The sequence below is a fragment of the Dromiciops gliroides genome, chromosome 4, assembly GCF_019393635.1.
Source record: "Dromiciops gliroides isolate mDroGli1 chromosome 4, mDroGli1.pri, whole genome shotgun sequence".
NCBI classification, from domain to species: Eukaryota; Metazoa; Chordata; class Mammalia; order Microbiotheria; family Microbiotheriidae; genus Dromiciops; species Dromiciops gliroides.
This window is the reverse complement of record NC_057864.1, coordinates 452,626,326-452,641,536: the sequence shown is the minus strand read 5'-3', so window position 1 is coordinate 452,641,536 and position 15,211 is coordinate 452,626,326. Positions and strand designations below refer to the sequence as shown.

At 45.4% G+C, this 15,211-nt stretch overlaps 1 protein-coding gene across 1 annotated transcript in view; it reads right to left on the bottom strand.

Moving 5' to 3' along the window:
• Positions 1 to 2,092: 2,092 nt before the first annotated feature.
• The window catches only part of PIP5K1A (phosphatidylinositol-4-phosphate 5-kinase type 1 alpha), a 35,551-nt gene continuing 22,432 nt past the window's right edge, over positions 2,093 to 15,211 (bottom strand). The window contains 11 exon segments of the mRNA XM_044003573.1: positions 2,093 to 7,326; positions 7,569 to 7,617; positions 8,140 to 8,220; positions 8,352 to 8,478; positions 8,690 to 8,839; positions 9,846 to 9,930; positions 10,572 to 10,620; positions 12,121 to 12,204; positions 12,652 to 12,863; positions 14,376 to 14,675; positions 15,118 to 15,197. Of these exon segments, the coding sequence (XP_043859508.1) occupies positions 7,324 to 7,326; positions 7,569 to 7,617; positions 8,140 to 8,220; positions 8,352 to 8,478; positions 8,690 to 8,839; positions 9,846 to 9,930; positions 10,572 to 10,620; positions 12,121 to 12,204; positions 12,652 to 12,863; positions 14,376 to 14,675; positions 15,118 to 15,197 (1,220 nt within the window). The 3' untranslated portion in view covers positions 2,093 to 7,323.

The window sequence follows — 15,211 nt, the reverse complement described above, 5'->3', positions numbered from 1 at the left end:
CAGGTTCTCCATCGGCCAGCATCACACATCCATACATGGAACCATTGGTTACAGCAAATGGAGAAATACTGAAGGCTGTGGATAAGTTCACTTACCTTAGAAGTCTACTTTCCAGGGATGTACCCAGATAATGAGGTTGACACATGCCTTGCCAGAGCTAGGCTCAGTGTTTGGGAGACCCCAAAAGAAAGTGTGGGTAAGAAGAGGTATTAGGCTACTGACATTATTGTTGTATGCCTGTGAAACCTGGACAGTCTACCAGCACCATGCCAGGAAACAAAATCATTTCCATTTGAATTGTCTTAGGAAGATTCTGGAGATCACCTGGCAAGATAAGGCACTAGACACTGAGGTCTTCCCCAGCTCAACTGCCAAGCATTCAAACTCTACTGCAGAACGTGCAACTCTGATGGGCCGACCATGTTGTTCAAATGCCAAATCTATGTTTGGTTAAAAGATCATTTTACAAAGAACTCACAGAAAGCAAGCACTCACAGGTTAGTCAGAAGAAGAGATACAAGGACACTCTCAAGGTCTCTCTCTCCTAAGAACTCTGGAATCAATTGTGTGACACTGGCAAAGGACCACCCAGCCCGTGCTGTACTGAGTGATGCAGAATTGCAGTGGCTCAAAAGAAACACGAAATGTGAAAGTTTAGAGATATCTCCACTCTAGTTCTCTGCCTCATTTTTTTTTTTTTGCGGGGCAATGGGGGTTAAGTGACTTGCCCAGGGTCACACAGCTAGAAAGTGTCTGAGGCTGGATTTGAACTCAGGTACTCCTGAATCCAGGGCCGGTGCTTTATCCACTGCACCACCTAGCCACCCCTATCTCCACTCTAAATGTTCCTGTGGACTATTTGTGCCAACCTGTGCCTTGTGTCCAACATAGTGAATGTCATTTTGGTCCTCTTCAAGAATGAAGAATGACACCAACCAACCTTCCTCACAGGGTTAGTCTAAGGCTCAGATGAGATAACATGTAAAGCAATATAGAAATGCTAGTTATCATTTATTAACCTTATTTGATGGATAGCCATTGTCAAAAAATGATTGCCAAATGACTGGTGATAAGCCAGTTAACCGATCCTTAGAAAGCAATCTATTGCTTGGGCAGTCTTTGAACTCTATTACAGTAGAATCTGTCAGAGGTGATGGTTCTTTGAGAATCTTCATGCCATAATGAGACATTAGAAGAGAACTATGTGGAGGTGGCATACTGTTTAGTCAAGGGCTCTACTAAAATTAGCCATAATTTTTGGGAGAGGGAATTAGGGAAATAAGCATATATATATAAAAAACACCTACTAGGTGCCAGGCACTGTGCTAATCAAGTTTCAATTGTCTCATCTGATCATTACAGCAATGCTGCAAGGTAGGAACAGGTTAAGTGACTTGCCCATAGCTAGCGTCAAGGCCAAATCAGAACTCAGGACTTCCGAACTCCAGGCCCAGGAGATCCACAGACACTCTCCACTATATCACTTAGCTGCCTCCATTTGCATAGCATTTTAAGGTTTGCCAAGAGCTTTAAATAGGTCTCATGTGATCATCAGGAAAAAACACCTGTGAGATAGGTACTATCATTAGCCCCATTTTACAGGTGAGCCAGAGAAGGATTAAGTTTTTGCCCAGGGCCACACAGCCCGAGGCAGGATTTGAACTGGGTTCAAGTCCAGCACAATCCACTACCCCACCTGGTTTCTTCCCAAGGCTAAATTAGAGATTAATCAATTAAGGAAATGAATGTCTAAATGAACTGTGACACCTTAATGTAATTACGTCATTAAAAAGTACAAAGATTCAGAGAAGCATAGGAAGACTTGTGAACTGACAGTGAAGCAAGGAGAACCAAGAAAATAACATATACAAATAGAACGCAGAAACAGACAACAAAAGTGTAATTATGGGGCAGCTAGGTGGCGAAGTGGATAGAGCACTGGGCCCGGAGTCAGGAGTACCTGAGTTCAAATCTGGCCTCAGACACTTAACACTTACTAGCTGTGTGACCCTGGGCAAGTCACTTAACCCCAATTGCCTCACTGAAAAAAAAGTGTAATTATAATCACCAAGCTTGACCCCAGAGATTTTTTTTAAATTAAATTTTATTTTTTCAATTATTCATTGTCTGCCTTCTATTCCTCCCACCACCATCCCCTTGAAAAAGAGGGGAAAAACCCTCGTAACAAATATGTATAGTCAAGCAGAACTCATTTCCACATGGACATATACAAAAATGTTTCTCGATCTGTACTCCAAGTGCACCACCTCCCTGTCAGGAGGTGAGAAGTGTATTTCAAGGGTCCACTGAGAATCGTGGTTGGTCATTGAGTTGCTCAGAGTTCTTCATTCTTTCAAAGTTGTTTTTTACAATGGTGTTACTATGAACATTATTAATTGTTCTTTCTGCTCACTTCACCCAAATGAAGAGTTGAGAAAACACACCTTCCTCTTCTCTTCCAAGGGATGGGGTAACTGGTTGTGGAATACTGCACATATAGTCAGGAACCATTGCTGTGTTGGTTGCTTTTGCAGAATAGCTTTTGTCCCTTCTTTAAAATCTTTGTTACCGGGGATGATAGGTAGAGGAAGGGGAAGGATCAATTCCAAAACAAAGGTGATGTAAAAACAACAGAAATAATAAAAAGATTAAAATATGAAGAGATGGAAAATAAAGTTTGTAATGGAATAACCTAGAGAAGTCTAAAGGGTGACTATTGTCTTCGCTGGGAGTAGAAATTCAAAGTACATGGGATTTTAACAAGGATGATAAGCCAGTTGTTTTCTGCCCTTGAAAGATTTGAAAAGGAAATTAATTTGAGTCAACTGAGGAGGAATTTTGGTTGGATATAAGAATTTGGATAGAAAAATTTAGATATAAAACACTGGAAAAGTAAAGCTTTGATCATAAAGGCATGATCTTTCAAAGGACTTCTATCCTCATGACATATTAACTTTTCCAATCTTTATATATGCTTATCAGTCCCAAGATGACATGTTAGGACTTGATCCTTCATACAAACAGTATAATTGACAGCCAAATAAATAGTAGGTATTGTTGCTGACCACTGGAGGGCTCCTCTGAGACATGAAAGAAATACCCATGGGTTGGCCAAACCCCTTCCAAGTTGCCCATTCAGAGCAAGAAGCAGCATAACAAAAGGAACCCAAGAAGGTCAAAGAAATTAAACAAAGGAGTGTGCTTCCTCTGACTAATTTTTTTTTCTTTTGAGTGAAAAATTGATCTCCTTAGCTAATCAGAAGGGCTGAGGCCAAGTGTTTGGCCTTATCCAATCTCACAAGTCATCTTCGGCTGTAGGTAATGAAAAGAATCTAGATTTTGAGCTGTTGAGTTTCATTCTTCACCTGTAAAAGGAGGGAAACTAAGGTATAAAGACAAGATTTGTGTTAAGGACACACAGGTGGTAAGTGGCAGAGCTGGTGTCTAACTCGAGTCCTTCCATCCTAAATTGAGCTTCCTTGCCACCGCACCAAGAGAAACAATTAGTAACTGACATTTATATATCATCTCAATTTAAGATGAAGAGACTAAAGCTTGAGGAGCCTCATCACTGTCTGAGCTGCCCTCTGTCAGTGGGGTGGCCCCTTCTCCAAATGCTTCTGCAATCTCCCCCTTCGTTTCCATTTCCAACACCAACACCCTCCTTTAGGCCTTGATCATCTCTCACCTCGATTTTACAGCAGCACCTTCCTGAGAAGTAGTGAAGTGTAGTGGGGAAAACAATGGATTTGAGTCAGGAACCCTGCTTTAGAAGCTTCCCCACAACTGGGTGGATTTAATCCCTTGAAAGTGATAGCTTTCACAATTTGTAAAATGAAGATAATACACGAATTATCTTGTGGGGTTGTAGGCAAAGTCCTTAGCAAACCTTAAATCACTCAATGTATCCTGGATTGCTATCTTTTCCCTGAGCCTTCTTGTACACCAAAAGATTGCTTCCTCAAATGTTATTTTGAACATCTCTTTCCCTTCTCAAAAAGCCTTACATTGTCTACAGGATAAAGTCCAAACTTCTCAGTTTGGCATCAAAGCCTGTGATAATCTGGCTTACCTGTCCAAACTGTTCAGTCAGCCTCTTCTGTGTCACATTTATTATTCCCTCTGAACATCTATTCTTAGGGTACCCCTTTACTTCCAAACCCTGCTTCTCTGTCAAGACCCAGTTCCCATATATCTGCATCAAAACTTCTCCGGAGTGGCAACTAGGTGGTGCAATGGATAAAGCACCTGGCCTGGATTCAGGAGGACCTGAGTTCAAATCCAGCCTTGGACACTTGACACTTACTAGCTGTGTGACCCTGGGGAAGTCACTTAACCCTCATTGCCCCAGGGGGGGTGGGGAGGGGAAAGAACATTCTCCAGAGACCTAACCCTTGTTATGAACTCCCAAGCTTTTTTTTTTTTTAATCAGCAACGGAGTCTAAAAGTGCAAAATAGTGACACGTAGGCACTTACAAACTGCCTTCTAATATTTAAAAATTCATTTGTCTCTCTTTTGCTTCCCAATTAGACTGAAAAGTCCTTGATGTTATGCATATTATGCATACATTAGTTGTGTCTTCCCTTCTCAGACTGATTCCTTTGAGAAGGCAAACTAGGCCAACTTTTGCCTCAATTCTTACCTTATTCTTTATCACTTTAATCATAGAATGGGCACTGCCTCAAACAGACCTAGGAAAGACCTTAGCTTCAAGAGACCAAGGTCTCCCACTGCATCCAGGGCCATGGCAAGTCTTCCTGACCTATGTCTTGCCACTAGATTCTGATGACCCTGGAGGAGAGTGAGGCTGGTGACTGCACAGCTTTGCCCCCTCCTGATGTCATTGGTCCTCTTCTAGAAGGAAGGAGAAACAAACAACTATCAGGTGTTCAATATTTGTTGAGGGGGGGCAGCTAGGTTGCACAGTGGATAGAGCACCAGCCCTGGATTCAGGAAGACCTGAGTTCAAATCTGGCCTCAGACACTTAACACTTACTAGCTGTGTGACCCTGGGCAAGTCACTTAACCCCACCTGCCTCACCAAAAAAAAACAAAAACAAAAACAGTATTTGTTGAGGGGTGTTGTAGAGAAGAAAGTAGTGGCTTTCAACCTGGCTCATTCAATCCAAAGATTGGATCAGAAAGAACTTGCCTTTTTTTTTTCCCTTTTTCTCCACCTGTCTTATTCTAAGCAGGTAGTAAGAGCTCAGGTTCAGACCAGCAGAGGAAGAAGGTGCTTCAGGCACCTTGGAAATGAAAATTGGGCTGAGGAGAAAGGAAACTTTTCAGAGCAGGAAGCATTCCAACATCTAAAACCAGCATTAGTGGGGTAAAGTTCCCTCCATCCATCTAGCCCAATAACTGTGTCCTCCCCTAAAATGGGGCATGGAATACAAGGTTATAATGCAGCTTCTACCAGAAGTTTGGCAATAAGCTAAGGCCAGACGAAGAGGCCCTGGATAGGGCAGGCTGAGGATATCTGAGCAATAGAAAGAAGGAAGGCAACAGCTTGGGGCCACCTGAATGAAGTATGTGGAAGGGAGAGTGGCAAAAGAGTATCAGGAAGGAAAAAGACAAAAAGCTTTTTAAAAGGGATTAAAATAACTGATAAAAGTTTTAATACATTAAAACCACGTACTCATCATTTTATAATGCATTTGCCATTTTTGAACAATACAAAGTAGAGGCAGATAGCGACGCTTCATAGAAATGTTGAGCCCCCTTCCCTTCTAATTCCACCTGCCACAGAGACCCAGCCCTCCCTCCAATATCCTGTTTCCCTCCCACCCCCTAGAGATTAACTTTGCCCTGAATAAAACACTTAAATACTTCATAAATAGTAAATCATGAAAAAAAATAGCAAGAATTCTGTTTCCTTCTTATTTAAAAAATGGCAGCAAAGACAGAAGGCCAGAAACTGGCTTCAGGTGGGGGTGGGGGTGTCTAATATAGACAGTTACTTGGGTACAGACTAACCTAAGGGGAAAGGAGTGGAAAAGGGGGATGGGGATTCCACAATCTGCCTGAGATTCCAGCCCCTGTTATCCCCACAAGACCAAAGTGGTGAGATGGAGGGCTTGGATACTTGTCACTGGGGAGCAGAGGTCTGAAGTACCTTCTCCCCAGTCTCTCTTCTCTTGAGGATACAGGGATGGCACCACTGCACAAGAGTCAAACGACTCAAGAACAGATGGAAGAGACGCTACATTCTTCCGTCTCATCAGTGAGGACTGCCTGTTACAATACTCCAAGCTGTCTGCCCTCCCGACCCAGTTCCCCAGACAGCAGGACACCATTGTAACAGGTAAGAAAGAGCAAGGAGGGGAAATCCTTTGAAGAAGGATACAAGATTCACTTGATAAGTCTTTATATTCAGGAAAACAACCAGAAAATATTTCAAATTGCAGAAAGTAATAATCAGTGTGGCCTGACAGTCAGCAGGGATTCTGGTCAGAAGGCCTCTGACCATTTGTCCCAAGGCCCTTCCAAGGTAAGTGTTTTGTTTCGAGATGTAGGCCCTTGTCTCTTATCTCAGATTCTTCAGACAGGAGAAACTCATTAATATGCTCCGAGAAGAGGATGCCAAGAGGGTTCTCCTGGAGTCGTAGTCATCACTGTCTTGTGCTTCACTAGCCTTTCTCCTCTTTATGGGGAGCCTGCACTCCTTCCCCCGGATGTCTCATTGCCTGGGACCTCTGAGGTGGCCAGGGTCCAACTTCTTGTTCTGAAATTGGCTTGAAATCTTTTTTTAAAAAAGAAAAGGGAGGGGGGAGTGTGAGGAGCTTTTGAAAATCCAAGCCAAGGAGGGGGTATGAACACCCCTACTTCCCAAAGAAACCTTTACAAAAGTTACAGAGAACCTCCTCTCCTGCAGCCAAGGAGAGAGCTGGGCTAGGGGTCATCAGTCAGCCTGCTGCAAAGGAACAGAGTCCAGTTGCTTTAAAAAGAGACGGGGAAGGTGGAAGAGAACCGCATAGTCCATCAGCCCTACTTTCATTTTGAAGAGGCTACGGTCCTAAAGTCAACTTTGGAAGCCGAGCTGGGAAGGGCAGAATGGGTGCCACCCAACTCGGGCTCCGGGATGCTCTCCACACAATGACATTGCCGGGACTGCCTAAGGCACTAATTAATGCCCATCCTGGGGGTGGGGAAAGAGGCTCCTCTTCAGGAGTTTGGGGAAAAGTTCTCCCAGACTCTACTATCCTCCTTTTCAATAGCAAGGAAAGGGGGAGCTGAGCAGCGCTGGGATTGGGGCTGACACCTTGGGACCACCATGATGGAAGAACCTAATTCCAAGTGCCAGGTCCTCTGTTGGGGTTTTCTCACTGGAGAGGGAAAGAAAAAAATGAGTAAAATTGTGGGGAAGGAGAAAAGGGTAAAAGACAATCAGAACTTTGGCATGATTAAAGTTCATTTCAGCCTGGATGGCAGAAACAAAGGCCACAGCGCTCACTGAGCCACGAAGGGGCAAGGGATCATGGCATTTAACAGTACAACTAGCCCTTCCCCACACTGATAGAAGCCTCTTGTGCCTCACACACCAACCGCCCAAATCCCAGTCACTCACACAGCTGAATTCCGACTCAACGGCGTCAATTCTTTCTGAGGGAGGTGAACTGTGGGAGGGAAAGTGTTAGAGGAGAAAAGTCAGATGGGGCAAGGGGCTGTCCCTGCTCAGGTCTCATCCTCCCCTCCCCTCCTGCTGCCCTGCTCCCTCTCCCCCTCCAAGTTATTTTAATGTCATCACTTTTGAGCATCAGATGGAAGAGGTTAAGGAGAAGCTAAGTTAGGGACTGTTATTTTGCTCAAACTAGCCAACTAAAACAATATTTCCTAGCTCCCTACTGTGGTCCCCCACTCCCTCAATAGTAACATGAATTACACCAGCATCCTGACTCTGGACCCCTATACAAGGCCCACAACACTATCCCTCATAGGCTAAACCACTTTTTGGCAGGGGCAGGAAGGGGTCTCACTCTGAAGGCTACTGGATGAAGAAAGGGTTGGAGAGGGGACCTAGGGAGCTCAGCTTCAAGATCAGAGAGGTCACTTGGAGGAACAGGTAGACACATTAGCACAAAGGGACCCGCCCAAGGCCAAGGCCCAGGCCCAGGGTAGGGGCTCGCCCCGCCCCTCACCGATCAAGGCTGAGGTTTCTTGCCCTTCTCAGGATCTCTGAGCTTGAGCCCACAGGGAGATGAACCTGCACGCCCATGAACCTAAGTGGAGAGCAGAGGACACAGCATGACCTCTGAGGGTCACAAGGGGTCACGAACTGCCTTCTCAGAAGAGTACAGAGAGCTGGAAAAAGGGATGAGAGACCTGTGGAAGAGAGGGCCAAAGAACAAACCTGTTGGCTGGTGTGCTGAATTTCTCACTGCCTGGAGAGGTAGAAAGGGTGGTGGCAGCAGAGTCACTGTTGGTCTCATCCACAGGGGGAGTTCGTGGGAGTAAATCAGGGCGGCGAAAGTAAACACCTAGAAGATGAGAGAGAAAACGTGAACCAGTGAGGAAGAACAGGAAAGATCTATGGGAATGCAGCGTCTCCTTAAGTCAACAAAGGGAGTCAGGACTGTGGCAGAGGCAATCGGAACCGCTAGGATGACAGGCATCCCAATCTGAAAGATGGGGGGGAAGAGAGGGCTAGGAGGTTCCTAATGACATATAGCCCCCACTCATGGCGCTAACCTGGTTCCACTTCCACCTGTGTTGTCATTTCTGCCTTGTTATCTCCAGAGACAGGGACTGTCAGTTGGGGAGGAGAGAGGGAGTTTCCACCTGGGCCCATTCGACGAAGGGATGAACTGATCCGACTCTTTTTGGAAGGAGAGAGCTTCACTTCAAAAGGGAGAGAAAGACCGGCTTAGTACTCAACATAGAGGCCAGCACCAGACCAAAAAAAGGTATAAAGTATTCCAATTCCTTCTCCCCACCACCCCATCCCTGAGAATGGGAGAGCAAGCTTAACTTGTACAGGGAATACATCATTACCTGGGGCCCCTTAGTGGTCAGCTCCATTGAGGAAGAAAATGGAGGGGGGGGGGCCGAAGTAAGGGAGAGGTAGCTTCTCCTAAACCTTAAATGGAATGATCTCTGTACTTTAACTCCACTGCCCTCCCCACTGTCCCCCACATCCACATCTTCCCTTCCATATTCCCCTTATTCAGGAAGGCCTGAAAATGACCACCCTTTCAGCCCCATAACATCAAGGAGTATTACTTATATTTTTTGGTATATATTGTTTTAAAAGTTCTATTAAGGCCTTTTACTTTGTGTATGTTCTTTCAAACTTAGGTCTCTTGAAAAAAGAGGCTATTTGATATCTTTTCTATCATCCCAAACAATTTTGTTCAATACTAAACACAGTAATTAAGCAAAGGCATGATTATTTGGTAGAGCTGCATACAATCCCTAGGTCCCTGAGGCCCTACTGAGGGACTTTGGTGGACTTAGTGGTGAAAAAGGGAAGCAGGAACACGGAAAGGGCCTAAAGCAATATGGGGGCCAGGATGGACTCGTCTTTGGTGTTGAGAGGGAAAAACAAGAGTCCCTGGGTGAGATGATATGGGCTATGATGAGTTTATGCCATAAAAATTACTCTGAGCATGGCCTGGGACAGGAGCCAAAGAAAGCCTCCTTGCATGCCTCCCACCCCCAGCCCGAGACGGGAAATATGGGCTACTGTTCCTTATCTAGTTGGTTGTCTGACCCAGTGACTGGAATGGCGGCCATATGCTGAATCTTCGCACTCTGGAATCTCCCAGCCCTCCCAAATGCCTCTCGCCTCAGTGGCACAATGGGTAGAGATTGGGTTGGGTTGGGCCAACTGGCAAGAACCACTTACAGGGGATTTTCTTGAAGACTGCCTGGCACATGAATCGATGGAATCGCTCAGCATAGAAACCGGGCCTATGCACTGATACTGTGTCCTGTGGAGTAGAACAGGTTTGGGAGATGGGGCTCTGAGAAAGACGACCCCTCCCCAGGTCTAAATGCCATGTGCCCCTGGGCCAAGGACCTACAGAGGTTCGAGGAGGGAACAGGGAGAGTGGCTGGACCAGTGATTTCAATAGGAGAGGGAACTTTCCCACCAATACAGGTTGGAACTTTCTCTGAAACAGTCAGACAGAGGGGCCTGGAGCACTGAAGTTAAGTGCGCTGCCCAGGATCCAGAGGCCCACAGGGCCATAAATTCTTCTTCTTTTTTTTTTTTGCAGGACAATGGGGGTTAAGTAATTTGCCCAGGGTCACACAGCTAGTAAGTGTCAAGTGTCTGAGGCCGGATTTGAACTCAGGTACTCCTGAATTCAGGGCGGGTGCTTTATCCACTGCGCCATCTAGCCGCCCCCAGGGCCATAAATTCTGAGCTGGGAAGTCTCAGAGACAGTGAGTCCAGTCTCCTCTTAGACCCAGAGAGGCTGAGTGACATGGCCAGTGTGTTTCAGAGGCAAGACTTGAAGTCAGGGCTTCTCAGACTCAAAGTCAACTCTACCCATTGCACTATGGAGAAAATTGAGGAGAGCAATGCAGGGCAGAGGGGTGAAGAGACAGGTAAAAACAACCTACTTACCCCATCATGGACCAGAGCTTTCCATGAATGTTCCAGCTTCTTCATGAACCTGTGAGAGTTTTAGTGAAAAGATGTCCTGAGAGTCACGGACTAATACAAAAAAAATTACGATTTTTTTGGGGGGGTGGGGTGGGTGGGTAAAGGTGGGTAGGACAAAGCCACCCAAACTGCTGATTTTCCTCAGAATTCATTCAGGACAGACACTGCAAATGGACAATGAGCTGGGGACAGAATGAGAAGCTAGGAGAGTGGGCTGCATAGTCTTTCAGCAACTGCAAAGCTTTTTACTAACATCAAACTTCCCCCAGAAACAAAGGCCCATCTTTTTAACACTCATATTTTACCAGTGGCATTGTATGGCTGCAATTCAGAGAGAGATAGACAGTCTCCAAAGAATTAAAAAGCCGAGGACTATGGAGATCACACACAGGCTGCTACACAAAACAAATAAGGAACTACAACAGGAACTTCAGTAAAGACACCATTAAATAGGTACACGATCAGCAAAGGAGATGGAGTGGTCACATGGCTAGAGGAAGGGGACCCCCCCCCCTCAACTCCCAGGGACCATCTCTTCCATTGTTATGGTATGAGACAGAACGATGGTGCCAAGTGTGCTGGGTTGAACGAACCCCTGTGGCAAACACAGGGAAGGACATGGATAAGTGTCAGCAAGGATGGGTAGGCACGGATGAGTCGTAATCTACACTGCTGGAGGGAACATCCACAAGGATGAGATCAGATATCTATCTGAGAATGCAAAAAAGAGCAAAATCGAAGTGAGGAGTGAGGTGGTTATCTAGACCAAGAAACTTATGTAAATCAGACTTTGGTTTACTGCAGTGGTGTGAGGATTTACAGATAGGTGATCCTTTCTCCACTGGGGAAAAAAAAAAACAACAAATATCAAATAACTTGTTATGTAGATGTTTAGCACTCTCAAAAATGTCAGGGTGGGGCAGCTAGGTGGTGCAGTGGATAGAGCACAGGCCCTGGATTCAGGAGGACCTGAGTTCAAATATGGCCTCAGACACTTGACACTTACTAGCTGTGTGACCCTGGGCAAGTCACTTAACCCCAATTGCCACACACACACACACACACATGTCAGGGCCTTCCAGGGAGAAAAGGGAGAGAGAACTCTGGGCAGCAGCTCCTTACCTCTGTTCACTGGGGCCAGAAGCTAGGGCTGTTGGCCCAATTTTAGAAACTCCCTTGTTTTTCCCTACTGGGAAAGTGAGAAAGGAAGAGAAGAAACTTCCAGCTACAGCCTGAAGCAGAGTGTGACTCATGCCACATAAAGCAATAGCTAGACAGATGGTCTTGGGGCTGACTTAGCTTTCTACCAGAAGGGATGTGTGAACTGGGGGAGGAAATCAAGCCTCTCATCTGAAATCTTGCATAACAAGCAGATGTCCTGAAACCTAGGAGTCTTAATCAGGAGATACCTTGGAGGCAAAGCTAATTTATCTGACTAGAGGGGGGATATTTAACCCTAAACAACCATTCCTTCTCAGCTCCAGACCTGGGGTACATTTTTATGTCTCACCTATAAGACTGTAGAATGTCAATGATACCGATATAAAGCAGCAATCGATCCCCTTTATTGTTTCGGGCAGGAATGCCACCCATCCTGGGACAAATGCAGAAAGAGAAGAATGAGGAACTCACAAAGCTATAATCCGGACATGGACTTGAGTTGTCCAAAGCACAAATTATACTTAACTACCAAGGATCAGAGAATCACAACATTCTCTCCCTTCAAAAACATTGTGCAGGCATGTTCTTTCCAACCCTTCCCAACCTGTCTTTTAGGAAACCTTCCCAATAAGCCCCACTGGACAACGACCAACCTTTTATTCTGGGTGCCCTTATCCCACAGATATCACAGTCTGTACTAGATCTTTACCCCTACTAAACACTTTTTCTTGGGAGTCTAGCTATAGGACTACCTCACTTAACAGTATCCCAGTAATTAGATTTTCCTGGATGGGGTACAAGATGGTCCTATCTTAAACTGAATTCCAATCAATAGTGGTCTGCCTTTTACTGAATTTCCCAGATCCTATCAGATACTCACTGGTCCTCTGTTTCCATGGTGCCACCCCGCCGGGCCTCCCCCTGAATAGACTCCATAGCTGTGGAATAGAGAGCCTTCTGCGGGGCTGGTTTTCGGGTATCATTCCCAGAGCCCATTTCAGTGGGCACCCGCTCTCGCTCTCGTTGTGCATGCTCCATGTTGTGAATTGCCACCAGCAGACTATAATCCATGATCTTGAAACTTTGTAGCACCTAGGAACAAGGAAGATACCTTGGCTAGAGGTTTTGTGAGGCACTCAAAATCCAAGTTGGAAAAAAAGAAACTGAAATCCCAGCATGAGGATAAGGATTGTTATGACCTGACATCTCTCCCCCTGCCCCCCACATGCAGAGTTTGGAATGACTCTCTTAGAATTATCCTAGTAGTATGGTTCTCAAAAGAAGAACTGCAAACTACCACAAATAATAACAGAAATTAAACTGAAAACAACTTTGTTTCAACCTCATGGTTAGCAAATTGACAAAGATGACAAAAGATGATAACAGTCTATGTTGGAGGGATTATGGAAAGACAGGCACACTAATACAATGTTGATGAAGCTGTGAACTGGTGTAACCATTAGGGAAAGCAAAGGACTGGAAACAATGAAAAATAGCTAAATAAATTGTAGTATGTTACTGTAATGAAATATCACTGTGCTGCAAGAAACCACAATTATGAAGAATTCAGAGAAGCATAGGAAGACTTAAAAGAATTGATGCAAAGCCAAGAAAACAAGATACACAACAAAACAACAACAAAAATTAAGCTAAATGCCATGTGATTATGACAACCAAGCTTGGACCTAAAGGAAATGAAAAAATGAAATCCTTTGTTGAAGGAAGCCATGGAGCACTGCCTATTACTGTCAGACTTGGTTGATGTGTGTATTAGTTTTCCAAACATGCCCTCCCCTCCTCCCTTCTCCCCCTCTTGGTTTCAAGCACTAGCTCACCAGACAGGAGAGGGATAAAGAATAAATTTGGAAATGAAGATAATGTAAAAACAAAAGATACCAAAAACAAATTCAAGTTCAAAGAAACACAAACAGATGGGGCTCCAAGGAAAGGGGACCATCCCCCTTTTCCCCCTGGTCTTGGCCTAATTCAGGCTCACAAGTTCCATGAGGATATCCCTTGCTGACTTCCCTGGACAAGTGCAGATCATCTTTCTCCAAATTTCTTCATTCTTTCAGGGGTCCCTCAACTCATTCTTTCCATTTTTCTCCCAAGTCTTGCCAGCTTTCACTCCATTCTTTGCCCATCTTTTCTCTCTGTACTTTATTTTTATTATTATTATTTTTAAGTGAGGCAACTGGGGTTAAGTGACTTGCCCAGGGTCACACAGCTAGTAAGTGTTAAGTGTCTGAGGCCGGATTTGAACTCAGGTCCTCCTGAATTCAGGGCTGGTGCTCTATCCACTGTGCCACCTAGATGCTCCTCTCTCTGTACTTTATAAAGCAATACTGGATTCTTGTGAATCCACTGCCAAGTGGCTGTGAAAGAAGCAGAAGCTAAGCAAGGTCAGGAAGATGCTGACTACAGACTTCACAGGGCCGGGCTCTTTGTGAGACTTGGTGACACTGGGAAGTCTTCTGACTTTTCTTTTTTTGGGGGGGGGACGGGGGGGACGGGACATTTAATATCATCCCACCTTGCTTGTCCCAAGGTCAATACTGAGACACAATCCCGACACTCCTTTTGCAGAAGAGAGGGGGCACTCACCAAGCAATCTCGCTGTAGCGTCTTGCACAGGGCATTATACATGTCTGCATCCAAGAAGAGACCGTCTGGAATATCTTGCAAGAAGTCCAGGTCTTTGTAGGTGGGGAAGACTTTCTCTCTCTCCTTCTGCGATGCCCGACGTTTGTAGGTGGAGCCCTTGAGATCATACTTGACATGCATTTTGACAGAGCGCGGAAGGAGGTTGTTCATCACCACAATTCGAATGTTCTTGCCGCCTGCCTGTACACAGTAGAGCCCATAGAATTTGGGTAACAGAGTTCGAGGGTTCTGATTCAGGTTCTGTTGGGGAAGAAGACAAGAGAGATGCAGGGGGGATGTTAGAGGGGAAGACAACTTGCACTGAAGCTCCAAGATAAGAGACACCATCATCTGTATCTCCGCTGCATTCTTGCCTAAGGAGGGCTGGCCTTTACTCCCCAAGCAGACCTTCAGGGATTGTCACTTTGAGACTTTCAAGCTACTCCTTGCTGCCTGTATCCTCCATAGCATTCAATTCAATTCTGCAGAGCAAACACCGCCAAGAGGGACCCATCAAACAATAGGCATTTAGGGTCAGGACGCAGAATCAATGAGGAAACCCTTTCTCTGGAGCTGCTGAGATGAGAATGGGATCATCCTGTGACAAAGCAAGGTTCCTGGGGACCCATGGAGATACTCGGGAGACCTTCCTGACTCAAACCCAAGCCTGGGAATGTACGAGAAGGGGGCAAAGGAGACTGACCATGAGCACGCGACCTGGTCTTAGGCTTCTCAAAGAAGACCTTAAACCCAAGAGCATCGCCCGACCTGGGCCCCAGGAAACTAAGGCCGAGAGG